This window comes from Fukomys damarensis, unplaced genomic scaffold, assembly GCF_012274545.1.
Source record: "Fukomys damarensis isolate Sample0158 unplaced genomic scaffold, DMR_v1.0_HiC HiC_scaffold_39, whole genome shotgun sequence".
Lineage (NCBI taxonomy): Eukaryota > Metazoa > Chordata > Mammalia > Rodentia > Bathyergidae > Fukomys > Fukomys damarensis.
In genome coordinates this window covers 9,191,298-9,214,187 of record NW_022900951.1, presented here as the reverse complement: position 1 = coordinate 9,214,187, position 22,890 = coordinate 9,191,298, and the positions used below count along the sequence as shown (strand labels likewise).

At 41.4% G+C, this 22,890-nt stretch overlaps 1 protein-coding gene across 4 annotated transcripts in view; it reads right to left on the bottom strand.

Annotated features, from left to right (window-relative positions):
• Positions 1-22,890, bottom strand: part of Frmpd4 (FERM and PDZ domain containing 4) — an 862,356-nt gene that overhangs the window by 9,411 nt on the left and 830,055 nt on the right. For all 4 annotated transcript variants that reach the window (XM_010613974.2, XM_010613977.3, XM_010613976.2 and 1 more), the window contains 7 exons: positions 19,103-19,234; positions 15,536-15,655; positions 9,579-9,715; positions 6,298-6,424; positions 3,928-4,017; positions 3,126-3,308; positions 934-1,072 (listed from right to left, as the gene is read on the bottom strand). In XM_010613974.2, coding sequence (XP_010612276.1) covers positions 934-1,072; positions 3,126-3,308; positions 3,928-4,017; positions 6,298-6,424; positions 9,579-9,715; positions 15,536-15,655; positions 19,103-19,234 — 928 coding nt within the window. The remainder of the gene's footprint in view (positions 1-933; positions 1,073-3,125; positions 3,309-3,927; positions 4,018-6,297; positions 6,425-9,578; positions 9,716-15,535; positions 15,656-19,102; positions 19,235-22,890) is intronic.

The window sequence follows — 22,890 nt, the reverse complement described above, 5'->3', positions numbered from 1 at the left end:
CATCATCATAAACTAGGTATGAGTCTGTGTGAATCAAGATATTACAATATATTTATACAATATAGATTAAAGATTTATGCTTTCTTTTCAGTTTAAAAATGAGTTTTCCTTCCCCTCTTTTTTCATCCTCCCCCTTTCTCTTAGCGACAATGAATTTGTTTTTAAGAATTCCCTTTCTTGTCAAAAAAGTGTCATTATGCATTATGGAACCCTGGATTGGAATTGTTCATGGGCCAGTGGCTCCGCCTTGCATGCTGGTGTCTAACCATCAGCCACACTTACTGAGCATCCTCTGTAGATGGAGAAAAATGCTCCAATACTGAAAAAGTCCTAAAACAAATGAAAACAACTAGCCTCGAAGGAAAATCAATTTAACATTTGTATTCCTTCTCATCCTCACTCGTGGGGGGGGGGCATGTCCTATCAAGTGGCCGGATGGAATTATCTGATATCACTGTCATCTCGATGCTCCTGTTATGGATTCAAGATGGCTGTCTGGACTGCAGAAATCCCTTCCAGAGTCCCCAAGTCTAAGTGCTGGGTAATACCCACCTCCTCCTATTGCTAACCACCCCCCCCAAATCCTGGTTAAGTCTGACTTAAGGAAGGAGGCCGTACAGCCATCATCAGTTAGTTCTGTGTGTCCTGGTGATACTGATGCAGCCATAAATAATAAAATCACTGCGTTTGAAGCAAGTAGCTGACATTTCCAAGTGCCATGCCAAATATGATGGGAAATCAGCACATTCATTTTTCACAATTAGAGAATATCAGCAGTATTTGAAGGCTTTTCTGCTTCATTTGGATATTAAGATTTATATGGGTACAATTTTAACTTTTCAAGGGACATATTCCTTATTGCTGTCAGGTGAGGTCTAGATGTGGTGGTAGTGGTGAAATGGTCAGTGCTTCACAAGCTCAGAAAGAAAATACCTGTGTCCTGGGTGCCTGCATTTTTCTTGTTGGTCATGTTAAATATCGACCTCCTGGAATCGACAAGCAGCCTGTAGTACCCAGCAGTTAGGCAGGCCAGGTTCATGGCATCAGATGATTCCATCAGAAGAGTGATGGGCTGCAGAAAAAAAGTTGTTTTGGTTAAAGCCATCCTTCCTTAAGAAGCTCCCTTGAGTGTCAACAGCTGCATTTATGCTTATAAAACACAAACAAAAGAAGTTATTGAACAAAGATTCCAGTGGAGAAACACAAAAGGGGAGGAAAGTCAGGGCAAACACAAAGCACTTTATTGAGAAACATGTAGGAGGCTTAAAAAGCCTGGACCTTTTGGATCTCTTCCCAGTCAAATTGGAATCAGAACAAGGAATCATTGGTTCTTGTCCCCAAATTATGAACATTTAAAAAAGTTAAATTACAAGTTCCTTTCATTATCAGGAGTGAACACTCGATGTGAAAAAGCTCACCGGAAGATTAAGTTTGGGGCTCATGGTGAAAATTGGTGTTAAAATAAGATAAAAATCAAGTGGAAAATTCTTCTAAGACTGGATCAGAAGTGTCAAAGAGATGCTTCTAAATGAAACTGTAAATTTACAGGAAGGTAAACTAGAGCTGAGAGTTGAAAAAAGCCTAGAATTTTCTGAAAACCATGAAGTTACGTTATTGGATATGTATCTTGGGAGCGCAGGGAAGGAGGTGTTGATGGAACAGTTTTCCTGAATGAGTTAGGAAGGGTGTATTCTTCTTGAGAGAGACAGAGAGACAGGAAAAAGCAGACAGCAAAAGGGTGCAGACAGAGAGACAACCAGTCTCTGCTTTCATTCCCCAGAATAGGACACTGGCCAGGTCTGATGTCCCTCTCTGGTGGCATAGAACTTTCCATCTAAAGTCCCTATAATACTTGGTGAACTATCTTTCCTTCCACTTCACCTGAGGTCTCCCCTCACCTCCCAGCCACCCCTCATATTCAGTAGGTAGGACACCAAATAGTCCCATGAGCGGGTCTCGCCACTCACTTCTGTTCGGGACAGATTGTCACGGCACCAGGGCTGTAATGGCTATGGCTACATCCAGTTTATGCTTTCTTCTGCCCTTTCCCCATGATGGGGCTATCTATTTCTGTCAGCATCCTTGATCATGGCCTCGGATAGGCATTCCAAGCTTGTGTACACACTTTGGGCTTTCCTTCAAGTCACCTGCAGTCCTCTGGATTCAGCCCATGAAATCCCACAGGCCACAGCTAACATGTCTGAAGTATAGGCCCTCTCTCCTTTCTCTCTCTCTCGATCATCTGTCTCATCCTGTTCTGATTTGCTCTGGAAATATCCTGGCCAGCAGTCTCAATTATTCTTAGCCCACTCCTCCCACTCCACCCTGGTGGGAGTGGAGGCAGGGCTAGGTCATCCCCAACCAGAGCACTTTTCCTGACTAATGATGTCCGCTTTGTGGAGGCACTATCTCCTTTCAGGTCTCTTGTTTTTTCTCCATTGAAGCACCAGATATATCAACATAGCCCAAATCCAATGACTCATCTTTACTAAGAGAAGAAGTGGGGGTGGTGGAGAGCTGCACTATTTCTGTCAATTTCTATTTTGAAAGTAGAGCTGAGCCCTTTGTGGATAATCTCAGATTGTTGTTTGGAATGGAATGGCCATGACATTCACAGGGGCCAGATATTGAGTCAGTACCAACTGGTATTAAGTAAAATATCTAGATTTTCCAAAAAAAAAAAAAAAAAAAAAAAAAAAAAAAAAAAAAAAAAAAAAAAAAACCAAATATGGACCCAACCAAACCGAAGAGATTGGGAAATCTAAAGAGAGTTGGGGGGAAAACATCTCACTCTGTGTGAGTCATAGATTCTAGAAAGTTAGTTGGGAATAATCCTCCCTACTCCCTATGACTCAATATTCTAATCTCAGAAAGGTTCTAGAAATGATGTGGCTTGCTTTCTCATGATAAAGAACTTAGACTGAGAGAAGTATAGCAAGTTGTTCCCATATCATACAACCATCTAGTGAGAAACAGAACCCTCAGGCCTGAGTTAGTCAGATTTTTCCTGCACTGCACGGCATCCCCAAGACTCTGCACACATTAACTTTTGCCTGCTTTGTAAATACTAGCAGCGATAGCTGCTCAAACAAAGGACAGCAAATGTGAACATTCAAAATGCTTACCTTCACATCTAGCACATGGAGTTCCACCCTCACCAAACTCTCCTCTTCAGTAAACATTTCAATCCTGTTGACATGGCTGAAGTCAGCTAAAAGAGCTACCAGATTGGTTTTGGTGTTTATGACATGGCTTATGCCATACCGGGGCCCAACTAGAAGAGTCACTTCTGAGCGTTTTTCTGCCTGCTGAGAAAGATGTTGACAAAATTTTTAAAGCCCCGATTTGTGAAGCACCATGCAAAGTTAAACCTGACAGTCTGTTTTTCTAAGATTACATTTTCTTTAGAAATTCTTTCTGGGTCACATTGTACTAAATCATCCAATTAGAAGAACCAGGTAGATGACTACATTGAGGTGCCGATAAATTATGAATAATGTAGAAAGTAAATGCTATCATCATACAATATATTCATAATCATAAGAGGCTTTTACAAAGTAGGTTTGTGGGTCTCTTGTGCTCTTCTCTCTCTCTCTCTCTCTCTCTCTCTCTCTCTCTCTCTCTCTCTCTCTCTCTCTCTCTCTCACCTTCCGTGAAAGCAACTTCTGGCTCAATGACTGAAAAGGTGGCCATTGTTAGAGTCCTTTGGTTCTCTTGTTTCTGCACATTTCCTTTCCTGGGGCAGTCTGCACTTGGCATTATCTAATTTAATGCTTCTTTGGATATTTCAAGCTGTGATGAAGCTGATTAGAAATGAAGGCGGGAAGAGATTTATGGATGAATTTGTTTGGTCATCAAGACAGCTTCTACAGTGATATTTGGCAGACCTCCATGGCTTCCATGAAAAAGTAAAGAAAAAGAAATTACCACTAACGTTGCCTTGAACACCCGGCCCCCATAGAGTCGTAGGTCACTGAGGAACTTGAGATAGTGGACCTTGGCCTGAAGTGCAGAAAGCTGAGGAGAGAAAAGAAAGTTCAAATGACTCCATTGGATCATTTCAGCTGGGGATCAGCTGGCAAGAAAGGCAAACTAGAAGGATGACTTTATTCTGGGGAGGTAGAGTGTGAATGAAACTCTTCATTAGGAAGGAAAGGAAATGGCTACATACTTGTTTTCCTGATGATGGACTGCAGCATGACATTAAGATTCAAGTCTTCCCCCATTTGGGGGAATTGCACAGGGCACTCATGAATATGGATCTGTGGACCAGGGGACTGGATAAATGAGAACAAACTGGTAAAATGGGCCATGAAGACATCTGCTCATTGAGAAGTTTCAAGAAGTGACTGGTGCTTTCTGACTGTGACCAGGGACAGAGGAGGGTTGCACACAGATTTTCCCACAGCATGGAGTCTTACCCGCATGGAAGGTTGTGTGGGAACTGTTATAAATACATACCTGAAATATATGCAAAGCCTTTTAAACAGGTTCTTACACCTCCCCTCTCAAGTTTCCTTGGCCTTTGCAAGTTTTCAGGGAAAATGGGACTTCCTAAGCTTCAATCATTATCTAAATCCTTGGTTTTTAGTTCAACTCTGAGAATCTGTGAGTTTCATGAATGAATTACAAATGAAATTTCATCCAGATGAAATTAATCTTCATAAAGGCTTGAAAATGTATGCTCCCACATCACTTTCAAAAAGGTATCTGATTAAAAACATGTCCACGTTTCATACAGAATGTATTCAGACTGTCTATTAAGTGTGAAATGTTCCAACAAGGTGTAGATTACCATTATGTTGTAATGGCTAAAAATTCTGTTTTTGATCACCCTTGACTTGCCAACTCATTTGTTAACCAGACCTGTGGGCACTGCCTTTTACATAATTGTTATTTAACACCATTTGTTCACCTTTTTTCAAAAAGTATGTTGAAAATTGTGTTCATAGCAACCACACACTCTTGACTAGGAGAAGTGGCCTTATAGGAGGCTAGTAATAAATGGATAAATAGATACATGGCTGCCCAGGTAGATAGACAGATAGTCAGACAGACAGAATTTAGAAAGATAGAATTTATACCAGTTACCAAACTACTACTAGGCCATTGGGCCAGGCTTGAAAAAAAATCACATTAAATCAATTAATGGAAATTCGCTTTGGGCAAATCAAATTGAAATTTAAAAAATCTTGACCTAAGGCAGCCTGCTCTGTTTCTAAAGCTGAATGCTCACTGTGATGGGAGGCATCTTCCCATGAAGCCGGGAAGGAAGCTGCACATGGCTGAGACTGGGTTTAGCCCAATTATACATATTTTAAAAAGTTATGAGGTGAGGCAGGAATGGGAGTAAGTGCTTTAGCAACTATAACTTAAAACCAGATACCAAGTCAATGTGGTGAGTGACTCGTTTTTATAGTCACACAAGTTTCTAGAGCCAATATCAATTAGAAAGTGTTCTTGGGCTTTTAGACTGTTCCTCACTTTCTAGGCCTAGTAATTTAAGGCTCCTACTCTTTTTGGTTACTGGACTCCTTGCTTTTTATCACTTATTAATTGTACCTTTCTTTTCTGACCAACAGTGTATTTAAAAATGTTCATTGTGTACTTAATGAAAACAAAACTAAAGATTTTTAACACTAATAATGAGTGACAAAAATAAGTGTAGATTCCTTCCCCAAGTAGGGTTTAATCTAATAGTTGTCACTTGGGGCTACTTTGTTCCCCATGGAACATCTGGCAATGTCTGGAGACATTTTCACTTGTCATTAGGGGAGGGGTGCTGCTGGCCTCTGGTGGGTAGAGACTGGGGGTGCTGCTACCTATCCTGCAATGCCCAGGGCAGCTCCTACTACCATCAACAAAGAAGGAGCAGTTATCAAATGTGAAAAGGGTCACAGTGGAGAAATCCTGGTTTAATTAATATGGCATCTGGCCTTCAGGGCCCCTTGCTGGCTGCTGTGCATGAAAGGTAGTATGAGTGGTAAGCAAGACTAAGGGAAATGTAGACTGCTTTTGCAATTCTATCATCATCTAATCACCAGGTCTCTGCAAGGTTCACCCGCGTGGGCTGTGAACACACCCACCCTGTACAACAAAGAGTCTATAACTTGTGAGAAAGAAATAAGTGTCCAGAAGAATACTTGTTTCCCATCAGACTTAGACATATATTAATCGTTTTTAAAAGGTCGTACAATGTTACTGCCTTCTGAAAATATGGTGCTAAGTATTTTATTCACGGGCTAATTTTAAACATTTAAAAAAAAACTATTTTCTATTAAGATGCAAATGTGATACCTTTTTACCCGGTGGTACCAAGTTTTGATTTGCTTTGACAAGGTGTGAGAGTGCTTTCTTGATGTTCTTCTCTTTCATGCTTTGCAGCACAGCAGACGGGAGAAAAGTCTCTAATCCCCATTCTTTCCTGCAATAAAAAGCACATCTCTAATTTTGCATTCTTGTGATGATTAGTTATCTAAGACAAAATGGCGCTCTGATGTTTGTTGGAACAAATGAGCTCCTCAGAAGGCAGGGAATGGAGATAAGTCCCCAGTTAGGGAAGCAGCTTTTAATTTACACTCAGGAAACATACTATTCGATCATTAAAACCTATATCTGCATTTAAAAAGATACACATTCCCCACTCTCCAGAAAGAATTCTAACAAGGCGTAAGAGAACCAATGGAAATAGAAGAGAGGCCTCATCAACCCACACCTGAATCTCTTACACACATTCCCATATCTAAGTTCATATTTCCAACACCAACTTCTTTCCATCCCTTTTCTCTCATTTTCTTATGCCCTTGGCTTCCTACATTGTTTCATTTTCTTTTCTTACAAGGATGAATGCAGTTTCTTCATGCGCCTAACCTATCTTCTCTGTCCTTTACCTCCATCAATGGCCCTTTTACAAGCAATGCACAGTTCTCTTTCATCCTGGCCAATTCATGTCTGTTAAAATCCTTCCATTTACATTTCTTGTTGGAGCGTGGCTCGTAGTTGCACAAGTATGTCCATCTGGCAAGGTATCAGTGCATGGGGATGGATGTAAAAGAAGCACAAGTAGCAAATGGGTCTGGGTTAATATATTTTTGCCAAGAGCCACCTCTCCAGCAAAGACTGTTACTCTTTCCTAAGGAAGTTCCATTTGAATTTTAGGAAATCTATCCTGAGACCTTCAAGATGATTTTAATTATTTCTTCCTCTCCAGGTCCTCTCTGAAGAAGGATAAGAATACAATCTTGCCCCATTTGACCATCCATGTTCTTTGATAAAGATGCTATTTTATGGTCATTATGTTCTCTTCTCCCTCCTTAACTTGTACTTATATTTGCCCATTATTTGACACTCCTTATGGGTGGCCTTTTAATTCTACTTGCATCATTTTATTTATGTTTTCACCCATGTACAAATATTAATACTGGGGATTGAACCCAGGGCTTCATGCATACTAGGCAAATGCTCTACCACTGCTCTACACCCTGAATCTTTCATCATTATGTTCAATAAGTGCAATTCAATCTTTATGTCTTCTTTTTACTATCAGATTACAAATTCCTTGATGGTCAAGATAGTATTTATTCACATCAATATTTTTTCCCATCCTAATGTGAATACTATATAAAATGCCAAATGGCTATTTGTTGAATGAAGAAAGAAATTCATAAATGACATTATTATAGACTCTGCAACTCTTAGTTAAGTTACTTAAGTCTGAGGTGCTTTCGTGTGTGTGTGTGTGTGTGTGTGTGTGTGTGTGTGTATTATTAGGGATTGAACTTAGGGTCTTTGTACCAGCCGTTTTCAATTTTCTTCTTTTGAGAAAGGGTCTTACTATATTGCTGAGTTGCCTAGGGTGGGCTCAAATTTGGGATCACCCTGCCTCAGCCTCCTAGGGTGCTGGTCTTACAGGTGTGCACCACCATGCCTGGCTACTGAGATATTTTAGTTTTTTGGTTTTTTTGAGGCAGGATCTCCCTTTGTAGTTCAGGCTGGTCATGAACTCACTATGTAGCCCAAGCTGGCCTCAAACTCAAGGCAGTCTTCCTGCCTCAGCCTGGTAAGTGCTGGGATCACAGGTGTGCACCACTATGCCCAGTTCTAAGACGGACTTTTGACTGTACAGTGTTCAACCTAGGAAAATGTGGACATAGACAGTAGAAACAGAAATGCATTTTAATTATCTGGAAATCCACTCAAGTTGTGCAGGCCACCTTCTCAAATGGCAGCCAGTTTCATCTGTCCCTAAGAACTTCAGAAAGGTGATTGGGAGGAGGTATGAATGTATCTAGTGGAGTGAAAAGACCTCTTTGGTTTGCTGTGTCTCTCTTACACTACAGTCAATGTGCATGTGTGGCAAGGGAAAAAATAGAGAGAAATCATCTGGCACCCACGCACCAAGACTCAAAAGGGCCACAAGAATTTGTCCCTCCCTGGGCATGCACAGGTGGATGGAGTTGCCAGCACAGAGGCACTGAAGTCAGCAATTGGGAGCTCCAGACCTCCCCAACATGGGCTCATAGACCTGTAGAGAAAAACTACGGTGTCTGGGTAAGCCTGGCATCCTGGCGTGTTACAGGCAACCCTGGACAAGCTTATTTGGAAGGTGTGATTGTAGTGACTTTGTCCATCGCATGCAGGTGGGGATGGGGTGGGGGGATGTGCAGAGCTTTTAACTTTACAGAGCTATGACTTCAGCCCGGTCATGAACTCTGAAATACATGTTTTCCATTTTTCTTAGCATAAGTCACTCCTGGGGTGGAGGAAATAGAGGCTGCTGTAGGCTAAAGAATCACCTGCAAGGAGACAAAGAGCTCCTTTTGAAGGAAAGACTCAGGAACTGAAGTCAACACAGACTCTAAGTCGAGAGGTTCTTCCCTGGCCCGAGAGGTCTACTGAAGGAGTTCCACGGCTGACTCAGCCCAAGAGCACATTCACAGCCTCTGAACAGGAGGCCACTGAGCAAGTGAGGTTTGCGTGTGGCCTCCTTCCCAGCTACTACACGGTTCTTGACTACGAATACCACGCCCCCTGATCGGAACATTACTTTATACCGAGTTCTGACATCTAAAGGTGACCTCAAGCTACACAGACACATTCTAAACATAGGTCCTTTAGCCCATCAAGAAAATCCCAGCAAAACTAGGAGTCCCACTGCTTGGATTCGAATCCCGCCCCTTCCAGTGAGCAGACTTGGGCAAGTTACTTCATCAGTCTGCCTCGATTTGCTTTTCTGTAAAACTGATCTCACACGTTGTAAGAATTGAACAGGTTAAGGTCTGAAAAGTGCCGATTCCAAAGTTTGGCTTGGAATCAAGACCCTTTGGGAATTTAAAAGTGCAAGCTTCACTTTCGATATAACCCTCGTTTTAAGCACAATTTTCTAAAAGTAGATTATGCATAAAATGGATCTCTTCTACCATAACGGAACATGATATTCATACTTTTTGCCTCTGGTTAACAAATGACCTGCCACAAACAGAACCATTTTGGAAATAGAAACAAAGATCAAAAGTACGCTCGGGCGGTTAGGAAGCAGCATCTGTGTCTCCGAAGTGGTGCCGAGGGCTAGCACTTACTCGATGTACTTGAGGGAGATTTTCTGCGTCTGCTTGGTGGTGACGGTGGCGATGTACATTTGTAACGCGGCAAGCCGCAAAGCTATGTCGTATTTCAGCTCCGGCCCGAAGCGCTCCTGGACCACATCGTTACAACTCTGCGAAGAGACCAGCAGAGGGCGCAGCTCGTCAGAGAATAGGCCGCCCGGAGCCGTTTAAGAGGAACAGGTGACATGCAATTCCCGAGTGTTTCAACCTTCACTTCAAAGGCAAGGAGGCTAAATGTGGAAACGCTTCCACCGTGCTGCTTGGAACCGAGTCAGTGTTTAACTGCACGCACAAACACACAGACCATACAAAACATTTAACATTCATCGACAAGCTGTTATTTAAATATTTAGCTTTTTGTAAAAATAATTAGGAATTTAGGGATGAAATTTCCAAACACAGGTGCTGCAGCAGAGCAGGCAAAGCTCGGATAGCATACTGTGGTTTCTGGAGTTGGGCCATCGGGGTTGGAATCCTGGGTTCCATATTGGGTGGGGGTGACCTGGGGCAAGTTCCTCACTTGGCAGTGCCTTAAGTTTCCCTTTCTGTAAATCATGGCAATAGTGCTTTCTAACCATGGGATTGTGGCGACAGTTCAATGAGCTAACCGTGTAAAGCCCTTAGAACTGTACCTGGTAAGTTGTCAGCACTCTTACACATTAACTACTGTCCTGAAGAAAGACATCTCCTTCTCCTCTTCATTAGAATCCAGAGCAACTTCAGGGAGGCAGAACCAGGAAGGTGATCTATACTTAGACCCCACTGCTCTGCAGTCCTGGCTTTGCCAGTGGCTACCTGTGTACCATTTGCTTGAACTCTCGTGGCCTTGGTGTCCTCATCTGTGCAGTGGGGCTTCATATGCACTACCTCACTGGTGAGGTTTGAGGATTAAATGAGATGAACAAGCAATGGTTGATCGCAGTGCGCTGGACCGCTTTGCAAAGGGCAGCTACTAAAATCCCCCATCATCTTCATGGCTTCATCCCTGCTGCCTCTAATGTGTAACTCTGTGGGGGTCCTTTCACATCTCGTGGTGTGTGTGTGTTTGCTCATCTGGAAAATGGAAACACCTGACTCACCCGGTGTGCGGTGAGGATCAGATTAAAGAGTGGCCGAGAGTGTGTTACAATGTGTAAAGTCCTGTATGGCTCCAGACTGTTGCCCGTAGGGGTGTGTTCTCACTCCTGCTAGGAGCAAAGCAGGGAGCTCAATGTTGGGGAGAAGCGCAGGACTGCATAAACGGATTCTGCATCTGTGTTTCCTTATTTTTGTTGTGGGAAACTGTATCCTTGGGTGAGAAAACACAGATATGCCTTTCTTACACGCTTCTTTTCTTTATTCTTTGCTTTGTCCCAAGAAGAGTTCACACGGAAGCCTGTATCAGGATGTGTTTGCCTCCTTTCCAAGAGATGCACATTTGTAATTGCTTCATATATTGACTTTACTAAGATGGGAACATGTACTGCGGTATGGCTTCTACACACTGGCCATGTTTCACGCATGCCATGCTGGCACACTCTGTACCTACACGTGATGTGTGCCCCTTAGCCCACTGTCCTCCCTGGAATGCCTGGCCACCTTGTTGGAGGTGGATCTGTCCAGAGGCAGGAGTCAGGGTAGTCTCACTGGCCCAGCTTGGAAAGCCATTCCAGGCAGCCATTTTATTTCTCTAGCCTTGGGTTTACCAGTCACTTCCCAAGACTCAGTTTAGCCCATATGGGCTCCGAGGGGATTGATAAGCTACACAGGGCTCATTTTACAGTGTCCCGGGAGAGCTAGAGATGGGAAAGCCACCTGTCACAGCGCCATGCTCAGGCACTTGAGAAATCACTTTCTCCACTGACTGCTATTGCATAGTGGACATAAGACAGAGGCTTTTCGTACAGAATTTAGAGACACAAGTCCAAGTTTGATCCTAGGCTCTGTTAAATGTTAATCCAAAAACCTTGGACATGACATTTCAGGTCTCTTAGGTTTCATTTTTCTTGTCTTAAAAATGGACACACTCTTTAATTTGAAAGTTAACAAATAACTTGCAAATTTTCCATGATACCTATAAGGGTGTTTAATACAACAAAATGTGCTTTATAAAGATGAGTTATCACTATTATATCTCCTAAGAGTTGTGACTGGGACTACTTTTTCACACCTATTTTACCCAGTATTTAACTTGACTTTTGGGTGGATTTTTTGACATTTAATTACACTACACAATTAGTTTAGAATGACCCCAGAGAATTAGTATGATATCTGAATTATATACATCTTTTGGTATTAACCATACTTTTATTACTCTTAAATACTGTACTTAAAATGCAGCCCACAAGTAAATGGTGGTCCCTGTCTTATGAAACAGAGGTCTTAGTGGGCTCGGCTTCACTTTAGGCCTACCAAAAATTCGTTGATAATTAACATATTGGATGTGCAAAATAAAACCAATGTTGCTAAAGCATTTGAAAACCTTTTGGAACCTGTTAAGTCAAATCCTGTTTACTAACTGGTCTAACAATCTTCTTCTTAATAGACAGTGGGCAGGAAAATGTCAGCGCAACTCATTATGATTATGAACTAGAATAATCTAGATTATTAGTTTACTGTTAATATATATGCTAAAATCTATAAAAGACCTCATGGGCCATTAACAACTAGGAGATTAATAGGTATTATCACTACTGAAATCTCTGTTTTCTTCGTCATGCTTCATCTAGTCAATGGTGACTGTCCTCATTAGGAGCGTGCTAAGTTAAATTGATTTGGTTTTTGTAAAGCAATATGCATTGCTTCTGCTTGCTCTTCTGTTCTCTAGGCTAATTTCATTTTATCTTTTAAATATCTTAAAATTGATGTGGCCACAGGCACCATTTGCAGACCAGTTGACATAACAGACAGGGGTCATTTTAGACACATCACACATTCTGGGATGCAGGTATTTCCAAGCAGAGAGTCTTAGGCAAAAAAAAAAAAAATCATTCCTATTCTCGGTGGAGGGTATATAAAATGATAGTAGCTTTATTTGGGTCTCTATATGCCACCAAATATGGCTATGCATTTCCCTGGCTGGCTACCCCTTGAAGAGGTAGCTAATCTACCACCCACACAATTCACCAGCTAGGAAAGCAGAAACATCGTTAATCTTCTCCTGCAAGTCCCTGGACAAGATCTCCAGGCAGGTTTTCCTGTTCCGAGGCCAGTCCCACAGGTATGAAAAAGGTGCCTTGTGAATAAGCACGCTCTCTATGCATTAGAGTGGAGCACACACACCTTGTACAGATTTGGGTTTAGCAGTGTCTCTTTGTCCACTTAGGAACCACCCCCATGCAACCAGGTTGCTCTTTTATAAATCTAATGGACTTGGGATGTTGAAATATAAGTAGAATCAAGTGGTTTGAGTGCATCTTCCTGCTCTTGGGGGGGTGTATAATCATAGAGACTAACCACCCAATGTATCTCACTGTGTATAGCTAGGTACTGATGGGCACCTGTAGCTATTTATTTGCAGCTGAGGAGTAATAAGTCCAGTACCAGTACTTAGTTTCAGCTGCCAATCTCTGGCACGGTTTGCGGCAGGAATATGGGGAAAATGTACAGCAGATAAGCCGACTTGGGCTCTTTTCATACAGTCATGTCTGGCTTCCCTGGTCTGTGGGGGGTGGGCAGGGGACACCATTGACAAGTGAAAGGTGTAGCTGAGGAAAGTTTAAAAACGCCAAACACGAAAGGCTTGATGTTTGAAGTGGAAAAGGCACTGTATGTTTGTTTTTTAACTTAGTAAACAGGGTATATATTGAACAGGATATGACTCGGGTTATCTTCAGGGAAAATTAATTATCCTATTGATCTGTAAACAGCACAGCCTTCCAAAGACTACCTAGTTGGAGGAGTTAGCTGGTCTTATCCCGAGGGCCCTCATTTGCTAGAATGTTCTGGTTTGTTCTGTTTCTTTTTTCTCCTGACATCAGTTCTGATCTCCAGGACTTACTGTCACTTTAATTATTTCACCATTTTGAACATCCCATATTTACCTTGTCTCTATCTCTCTTCTATCTTCTACCTACTTTCTTTTCCTCCCCAATTTTAAAAGATTACAAAGTCTTTGAAATATAACAAATACCTGTGGACCAACTATTCGGAGTTAACAACCGTTTCTTTTATTTTTTCTTTTCCCAACATTCTTGCTTTTCGTTGTCTATACATGGCTCCAGTCACTTTGCCTTATGCAGTTATCCCCAGTTGAAAGTTGAAGAGAGAGCATATCCTTTTTCTTTTGTTTGTTTTCTTTCTTTTTTCTTTCTTTCATTTTTTTTTTTTTTTTTGGGGAAAAAGTAACATGGAGATTTACAACCTCTCCAAGTAGTTCTAGTGCTAGATGCTTAAGCATTAACTAAGTGGGTCCTTACTGTGCAATGTTTTTAATACTGGAAAGTTCAATGACAATAATAGGGTGCAGTTATAGGAAAACCTAGGACCACCTCCTAAATATCAAATTAGGTAAGTTTCCTTTGGGGCAAACTGTGCCAGGTACTCATTTGTAGAAGCTTTTGTTTTTGTGAATTTAGAGCACAGGATCAAATATCAGCTAATCTAGAAAGGATTCTATTTTCTTAAAGTTTTAATGCCTGAAATTGATACTTTCAATATGGTGGATTTCACAACATTTCACAACAATGTAAGCAATACATAAATAAGCAAATAAAGGAGAAAGGAAACTGTCTTTGACAGTAGCATGCTGATTAATCAATGAAGAAATAATGGAGTCAAACATATCATTTTCAAGCATCATCATCATTATTTAGGTGTCATCAATTATACGAAGGCCAGTGGGTGAAAGTGTGATGGAGTATAACATAATAACAGACTTGGAAAGTGACTCCCACAAACCCCTTCTTCATTCCAAAAGAAAGACAGTGACTTGGGGGAGGATCGGTTTGGAGGATACTGCCCAATGAAGAGTCACATTTAGGGTTACCATTAAGGGCATAAACTACCGTCATGTGCCTCCTGATGTGACTCACCGAAGAAACAAAGCCACTCACACTGCTCTTTTCAAAATGCATAGCCTCAACCTAATCACGAGGAAACATCAGACAACCCCACATTGACAGACATCTATGATATAGCTGATCAGTATTCCTCAAATCTCTCAAGGTCATGAAAATCAAAGAAAGGCTGAGGAATGTTTCCAGTTTAAGAAGACTAAAGAGACTAAATGCAAAATGGCATCCTGTGGTGGATTCTGTTCTAGAAAGAAATTAATACAAAGAACACTGCAGGGACAACAGGCATGGTTTGGATGTGGACTATAGCTAAGATCATGGAAATGCATCAAAGTTAAATTCCTTCCTTCTTTCTTTCCCGCCTTCCTGCCTTCCTTCCCTCCTTCTTTTCTGCTTTTCTTTCTTCCTTCCTAGTACTGAGGATTGAGCCCAGGGCCTTGTGCATGGTAGGCAAGTACTCGACCACTGAGCTACATCCACTGTCCTAACTTTCTTGATTTTGTTAATTATACAATGGTTATTTAAGAAAGAGTTTTTGTTACTAGAAATATTCACAATGTATTTAGGAATAAGCAATATGATTTTGGCAACTAACTTGCATGTGATTTAGAAAAATACTGTGTGCGTGCGTGCATGTGTGTGTTTCTGTGGGAAGACAAGGAATATGAATCAGCATTAAAGATCAACTGCATGTGGCAAAATAATAATAATCTGTGAATCTGGATGGAGGGTTTAGAGGATTACTCTTGCAACTTTTTTTTTAAGTATTGAATTTCTTTAAAATCCAATGTAAAAATAAAAAGAGCACCATAGAATCATTTTATGGAACTTAGGATGGAACACAAGAAGGATTTATAATTAGAGAATTCAGAGAAAAAAGCCAAGGTTAGTCTATCCTACAACATTCATCTAAAACATAACAAATTTTTCACGTACCTGAACATAAAGATACTCAAAAGCAACTGGATCTCTCCTTAACAGGTCAATTGGATCCTTTGGGACGAAGCTAATTCGGAAAAGACACCTCATTTTATGGGAGCTGGGCCTCTGCGTCACCTGGAATAGCAGACCCGTAACACAAAAACACTTCAGTGCTGACTGAGAAATGGCTGAGGGACACAAAAGCAAAGTCGGCTTTCTTCAACACTAAGGAAAGAAGAAGTTGCAGTTCTTTATGTATTTAGCATAGGAGGTGTGATAAAAATATGGCATGTGCTTAAATATGAAAGAATTATTGCAGTAAAAGACACATTGCCATGAATTCCCCTCAAAATACCTTCACTTCAAACAGACTTCATCCCATCGCCCTTGCCATTCTGTGAAGTGGTTCTGGAAATTGTCTTTTGTAAGTGACTTTAGTTGCACAGTTGAGTTTATTTTAATGTCCTGAATCGATTGGAAATGTTTACCTTTCATGGTCACTTCTTTCTACTTTGGGGAAGAGCCAAGAAGTGTCACAGTGTCAGGACTGGTAAATCAGGTGGATGGACACACCATTGTGTTTTTATGAGCCTGTCTTTCAACTGTGTGACTCTCAGCAGCGGCAGTCACTATTTTCATCGTAACTCATAGAGACACTCATGAGAGTGGACTTCCAGAGCTACTTCAGGAAGTGGTAAGAGTGATGGGATAAGTGTGTTCAACTTAGGGGTATTAATGGCAATGAGTCTTCTACTGTAATCCTTTTTAAAACTTTTTTTTTTTTTTCATACCAGGAATCGAACTTAGGACCTTGCACTTTCCAGGCAGGTGCAGCACCACTGAGCTACATCCCCAGCCCAATTTTTAAAAATTTAAACATTCATTGTCTATTTTGATCACTCCTTGCACATACTCATTCCCTGAAAAGGGCACCTTACCTTGTAGCTTAGGTTGAGCTGCCCAGAAGCAGCACCTGAGATGAGGGTTTGCATTAAGGAACTGCTCCTGGGAGAGAATGCTATGGGAGAGGGGGAAGCAGGTGAGGGAAAGAGGAAGGTGACCCATAGAAGGGCCATGGAAAGTCACATATACATTTCAATAAACTGATTTTTATCCTGTTCGGAAATGGTAATAACTGCATTGCACTGACTTCAAAGGCATAGATCTGGTTTTTAACAGGATATTCGAACCAATTTTCTTAAGTATTGGTTACCCGATACCAGAAGAGACTTTTAAAAGCATGGCTGTTCAAGTTAATCAGCATGATGCTGTCCCATAACCCAGGTAGTAGTAGGGCTCAGAAACGATAAGTGGAAACATAAAGCTATGGGGTGTTCCCTAGACTCACAGTAACCAGCTGTCTACCCACAACTCTTGGCACTTATTGCTAGGGGCTAACAGTTCTTTACTACAATACCTGGAGCCATCTGACAGCACGAGGCAAACCTGAATAACCAGGGAGAGACTGTCCTTGGGCACAGCCCGGCACCAACAACAGACCTCATGTTGGGGGCCGAATGCCCGCTGCCTCCCCCGTGTCATGGGGCACCTCTGACATGTGTATTCAGTCCTCCCAGTGGGACTGAGCTTCTGTGGCCCACAGTGGAAACTGGTGATAACACATTCTTCATCGGCTTCCCAGCTTTTTCCATCCCCCTCTCCAATTCCTCTTCCAGCATTTCCTGAGATCTGCTTCCAAACACGCCCCATGCATTCTAATTCTTAAATTCTGCTTCTGGGGGCCATGAGATGCAGACACAGCTGCCACACGAGGAACTCTGTCTATCAGGGATTATTCCTATGTAATGCTGTGTGAAATAAGTCATCCATTTCCAAGAGTGCTTTGACACAGGTTAAAATAGTAATCCTTGGATGTGATTGCTGGCCATCAGAGAAATGTAAATTAAAACCACACTGAGATTCCATCTTACCCCAGAAAGAATGACCATCATCAAGAAATCAAATAACAAAAGCTGGCAAGGCTGTGAGGAAAAAGGAGCCCTTCTATATTGTTGGTGGGAAAGTAAATTAGTACAATCACTATGGAAATCAGTATGGAGATTCCTCAAAAATTATGACTAGAAGTTCCATTTGACCCAGCTATTCTTCTATGTATCTTCCTGAAAGAGTTAAAGACATCATATTACAGTGATCCATGCATACTCATGTTTATAGCAGCACAATTTATATTAGCTAAATCTTGGAAGTGGCCTATGTGTTCATCAGCAGTTGAATGGATAAAGAAAATGTGGCGTTTATACACAATGGAGCATTACTCTGCCACAAAAAAGGAGAAATTGGAGGGCACTTGAAGGAAAATGAATGTACCATGAGACCATAATTTTAAGTGAAATAAATCAGACATATGCTTAAATATTATATGATTTAACTTATATGAGAAACCCAAGATATAAATAAAGAGCAAAATAATAGATAACAGCAAACAGGAAGATAGTCCTTCTGCAAAAGGAAAAAGGATGAAGAGATGGTGAGAGGGGAGGGAAGGGAAGGAAAAGGGCTGACAAAAGCTGTGTTATGTATATGCATCATCTTCCCATGATGAATGTAATCATGACTAGTCCTGGAAACATGCAAGAATAAAAAAAATTTAAAAAGCAAAAAATGGCCGTTATGGCAAAAAAAAAAAAAAGCAATAAAAGTATCAGTAGATTTAAACCTGATAGAAATAATTGGTCAAGTTTACATGGAGGAATATAAACCAACACAAATAGCAACTTTCCAATACTGTAAATTGAAATGGATTGAGTCAAGAGAAGAAGGGATGTTTGTAGGACCTGAGGGGTGGGGCCCAACCTTTAATGATGCCACCACCAAGAAGCACTTCAGTGTGATGGTACTTCCTGCTCCTCCATCCGTCCGATGCTATCCTCGTGCTTCAGTGCCTGGTGTCCCCTCATAACCTCCATCTAAAGTTCTCTCATCACCAGTCTCCTATGTAAAGTACATTTGTTGAAATGTCTAAGACATTCCACAAAGACTGCTGGTGTGAAATTGTAAGTGAGGATGCAATGCTGAATTCAGTAGCCAAACAGCCCGCTTTTCTCTCCAGAGAACAGATAAGGGTGGCATCGTGATAACCAGGAACTGGGACACATTGGCAGATCACATATTTATAGCAGGAAAGACTGGGGGAGAGATTTCAGGCTATGCAAAAAAGTCTAAAGTATGCATGCAGAATTTAAAACAACTAAATATGATTTTAGTTTTATTTACATATTCTCAGAAACCATTTCTTTTTAATGACTTCAAGAGATCTGTGATCAAAACAGTCAAACAAGTCATTGCAACAACATAAAATAGAATTCGACAGAGCGATATTTCCTATGAGTAGCTGCCGAGTCTTTGAATGACAAATCTGCTTAGATGAACAAACGACAGGCTATGAAAGACTGACAAAAAGGGACCATCACTTCGAGGTATAAAATGCATTGTGAATGCCAGTGGTTCCTTCAGTGGAGACACTCGTGATGCAATCACTGCATTTAAAGGGTTACAGGGAGGGGTATTGTGGGACTCTGCTGGCACCAGCAGCTTTGCCCCTGAGGGTGACATCTCACAGACCTGAGTTAGTGTCTCCTGTTCATGCAGCAAGAGCAGCTTGGTCCCGGCCCCTTCTGTCCTCTGCTCCAGCATGAGGGAGAAGTGCTCAATGCCTTTGATGGAGAGCTTCTCTTGAAGAGTTAAGATGACATCCTTACAGAGAAAACATTGACACAATGTGATCAAACTCCAGGCTGCCCTTTTGTGGAGTCTACCATGACTGGAAAGTGGTAACATATTCAGGCTCCACACCTTAAAATTGTATACCTTTGCTTGATTCTGGAATGTGATGCTGCAAAGACCCGAAAAGCCGTAGAAATGAGGCCTTCCTTCCCTTGGCCTTTCCGTGGCCTTTACCACCACTCAAATTCTCTGTGGCGTTCAAAACAGAGTGGTAACAAGGTGATCAGCCCGAGGCAAAGCTTTCCTATTGCTATGTAAGACTATTCCTAGTCTTAAATGACAAAGGTTGTCAATAGATGGTATAATGTGTTCAGTTCAAGTCTCCTCTCTTCTAAATGAGGTCATGATTAAATGAGCTCTGAAAGTGCTCTACCCCAGGGCTTGGCAGAAGAAGGTCTGCATGCCAAATCTAACCGACCAGCAGTTTTGTAAAGAAAGTTTTGTTTGGACACGCATGTTCAGGCCCATTTCTTCATCTTTTGTTCACAGGTGCTTTGAGCAATGCATCAGCAGAACTGAGCAGAGGGCTGAGCAGCCTGGGCTACTTGCTCTCTGGCTCTTCATAAACATAGCTTGCTGGCCCCAGTCCTACGCTGCTGAAGGAAAGGGCAGTGCGGTGGTGGTGGTGGGGACTGTGGGCTCCAGAGATGCTCAGTCTGGCTTTCTAACCCAGCTCCACTGTTTTTTTTTTAGCTCTGCAGCTTTGGGAAAGACAATTAATCGGCAAGTATCTCAGTTCCCTATCTGTCAGGTGGGGATGGTAATAATACCTGCCTTGGAATGGACATAAGAATTAAATGAGTCCATATATAGAAAGCATTTAGCATAACACTGTTTGGTGACGAGGTAGAGCACCATGAAATACACGTTCATTTGATGTTTCTGGGGAAGGTGAAAGAAGAAAGCTTTGCTGGTAATCTTTTTTAAGATTAGACATGTAAGGGGAACAAATGAGAATCAAGACTTGTCATGTAGAGGTACAAGATCCCAACAATGGATGTAACTGTACTGTATCCCTAAAATGTACCAATGAACTCAATTAAAGATGAAAAAAAAAAGATTAGACATGTATCATTAGAAAAGGGTCCCAGGCACAAATACACATATTTACTGCAGTGCAAAAGTAATCTCTTCATCCTTTACTTTTTCATGTACTTGAAAAGTAGGAAATGATTCTTCCTCAAGGTAATAATTTTCCGATGCTAAAATTCCCACAGAACAGTGGTTCTCAACCAAGGGAAACGTTGCCCCACAGCAACATTTGGAAATTTCTGGGGAAATTTTTGTTGTCACAGTGGAGGTGGGGGATGCTATTGGGATCAAATGGGTAGAGGCCAGGGACACTGCTAAACATCTTACAATGCACAAGACAGCCCTACAGCAAAGAATTATCTGACCCAGAATCTCAATTGTGCCAATGCAGAGAAACTCTGATGTACGTAACATTTTCTTTTATTGACTTTTCAGATGTTTGGACTCTTCTCTGTGGCCCTTTAAAAAAATTTCAGGCCCTACTAAAATGAAATCTGCATATTCACCCACCCACCCTCGATTGTTCAACAGACATACCTGGGCCCTGCTGAACTTCCTAAAAATATTCTCTGCTTATAATATTTGCACAAAGTGCAGAAAAGAGAAAACAAAATCAGCCTTTTGTATGGCAACACATGCTTTAGAAAACATTCTCCTCAACCACCAGGGAGGACACTAGAAAACTGATGATAGTTGTAGTTTTTCCCTATTGTAACTCTGTAGCAAGAGTTTTGGCAATTTTTATTAAACAGTGTCATATTCCTTTCATAACTGTACTGTTTCTATTTTACACCTACCAGCCAGTGTCTATTGTGATAAGGCTGTTAGGTGCAAGATAAGATAACTTGAATTTGATGTGAACTCTTTGCATTGCTCTTTGTCTTCTCATTGTCATCTGCAATCCTCGGGGAAATCAAACTCAGTCTAGTGTGGGTCCTATAATAAAGAGGCCGAAGGGAATTAACAGCAGAGCTTCTTTAAGTTTAGACTTGCTTCTGTTAAGAAATGCACTCAGGTCTTTGCCTACAGCTTTGGGTGAGGTAGAGAGCTCAACAGCAAGGAACAGAGCAGAACAAGGCCATGGTTTCAGAGAGAATGGTAGTAGGGTAGCTCTATGGGTTAGTTCGACGTCTGCAAGTGGCATAGGTCTATCTATCTGGCCATGCCAATTTGTTCACCTGTGGTCCGTGCAGTAGCAGAGCAACCTGCTTACAGGCCCAGGCAGGTGGTCAGCTGTATCACAATAAAACCTTTGGACACCAAGGTTCAGGGGAGCTTCCTTTGTTGGAAGTACCCCCATGCATCTCATCACACATCATTTCTGGGAGAATGAAGGGCTGTCTGCAAGAATCCACTGGGAGAGGGCACTGGAAGGCTCTGTGCCCACTCCACCCCGGGCCTAGCCCTGGCTAGGTACCTTCTCCCACTGCTGATTTCCCTCTCTGGCCTTTTGCTGTAATAAAATGTAACTGTAAGACTGACAAATTGCTGAGTTCTGTGCATCCTTTAAGTGAATTATTGAACCTGCTCACAGTCTTAAGGACTCCCCTAACTCTCCTGTCTTTGGCTGTTTTCATGATGCAACAGACAGACTGAACCCCCAGAACTATCTGGCCCTTCCCTGAAACAGTTGGCCAACTCCTGTGCTAGTCGATCAATAATTTGATTAACATCTCACCATAAATTGGTATTGAATAGGAAAAAAAAAAAAAGGAACAAGACTCTGTCAGTCATCCTCATGTAAATTAACAGCCTTGGATGAGAGAAGTTAATATTTCATCTGGAATGATTTAAGGATGACTTAATGCTCTAATATCAATCTACTAATATCGTCCGCTCTGTTGCCTCCTAAATCACCACATATTTAAAGCAATCCAAAACAAGTTGCTTGCTGGTATCACGACAATGAGAGCATGCAGTGAGTGGGCCTTGGCAAAAATGCTTCCATACGTGAAGTCTATGCTGGTTAATTTAAAACACCGAGAACCAGGGGTTGACTATTGATAGACATTTTTGACAGAGTTGATATTCTTTTGATAGATTATTTGTACAGATCAACACTAGGTACTTTTTTCTACATCCATAAAACCTTTTTTACTATGCCATTTGAAGAAAGCCTATTTTAGGCTGATGAAACATTAGGGAGCAATCAATTTCTGAACAGATTTTGTCCAATAAAAAAAAGAGAGCATGCACTTTTCTTTTCCAGGAAGAAAGCATGGGCAAAACAAAACAAAACAAAACAAAAACAAAAAAAAACCCAAAAACATAAAAAACAAAAACAAAAACAAAAAAACCCATATGCTTTGCTGTTCTGCGTATTATGTAAAACTCACCTGTGGCTCAGAAATAATAGGATTGCTTTGTAGTTCTTCCTTTCCATCCCTCCTCTTCATTCCTGACTCTGTATGCATCACTCCCACGAAAGTAGTTACAGTAATTAAAAGTAAACATTATCTTTACATTATTCTACCCCTTGTTTTTGCTGGACACCAAGATAACAGATATTCAATTAACAGCTAACATCTTATTCTTGGTGGCTGACATCGCTGAGAAATCGTGCTGGCTTTGGGCAGGGTGCCAACCCGTCTTGG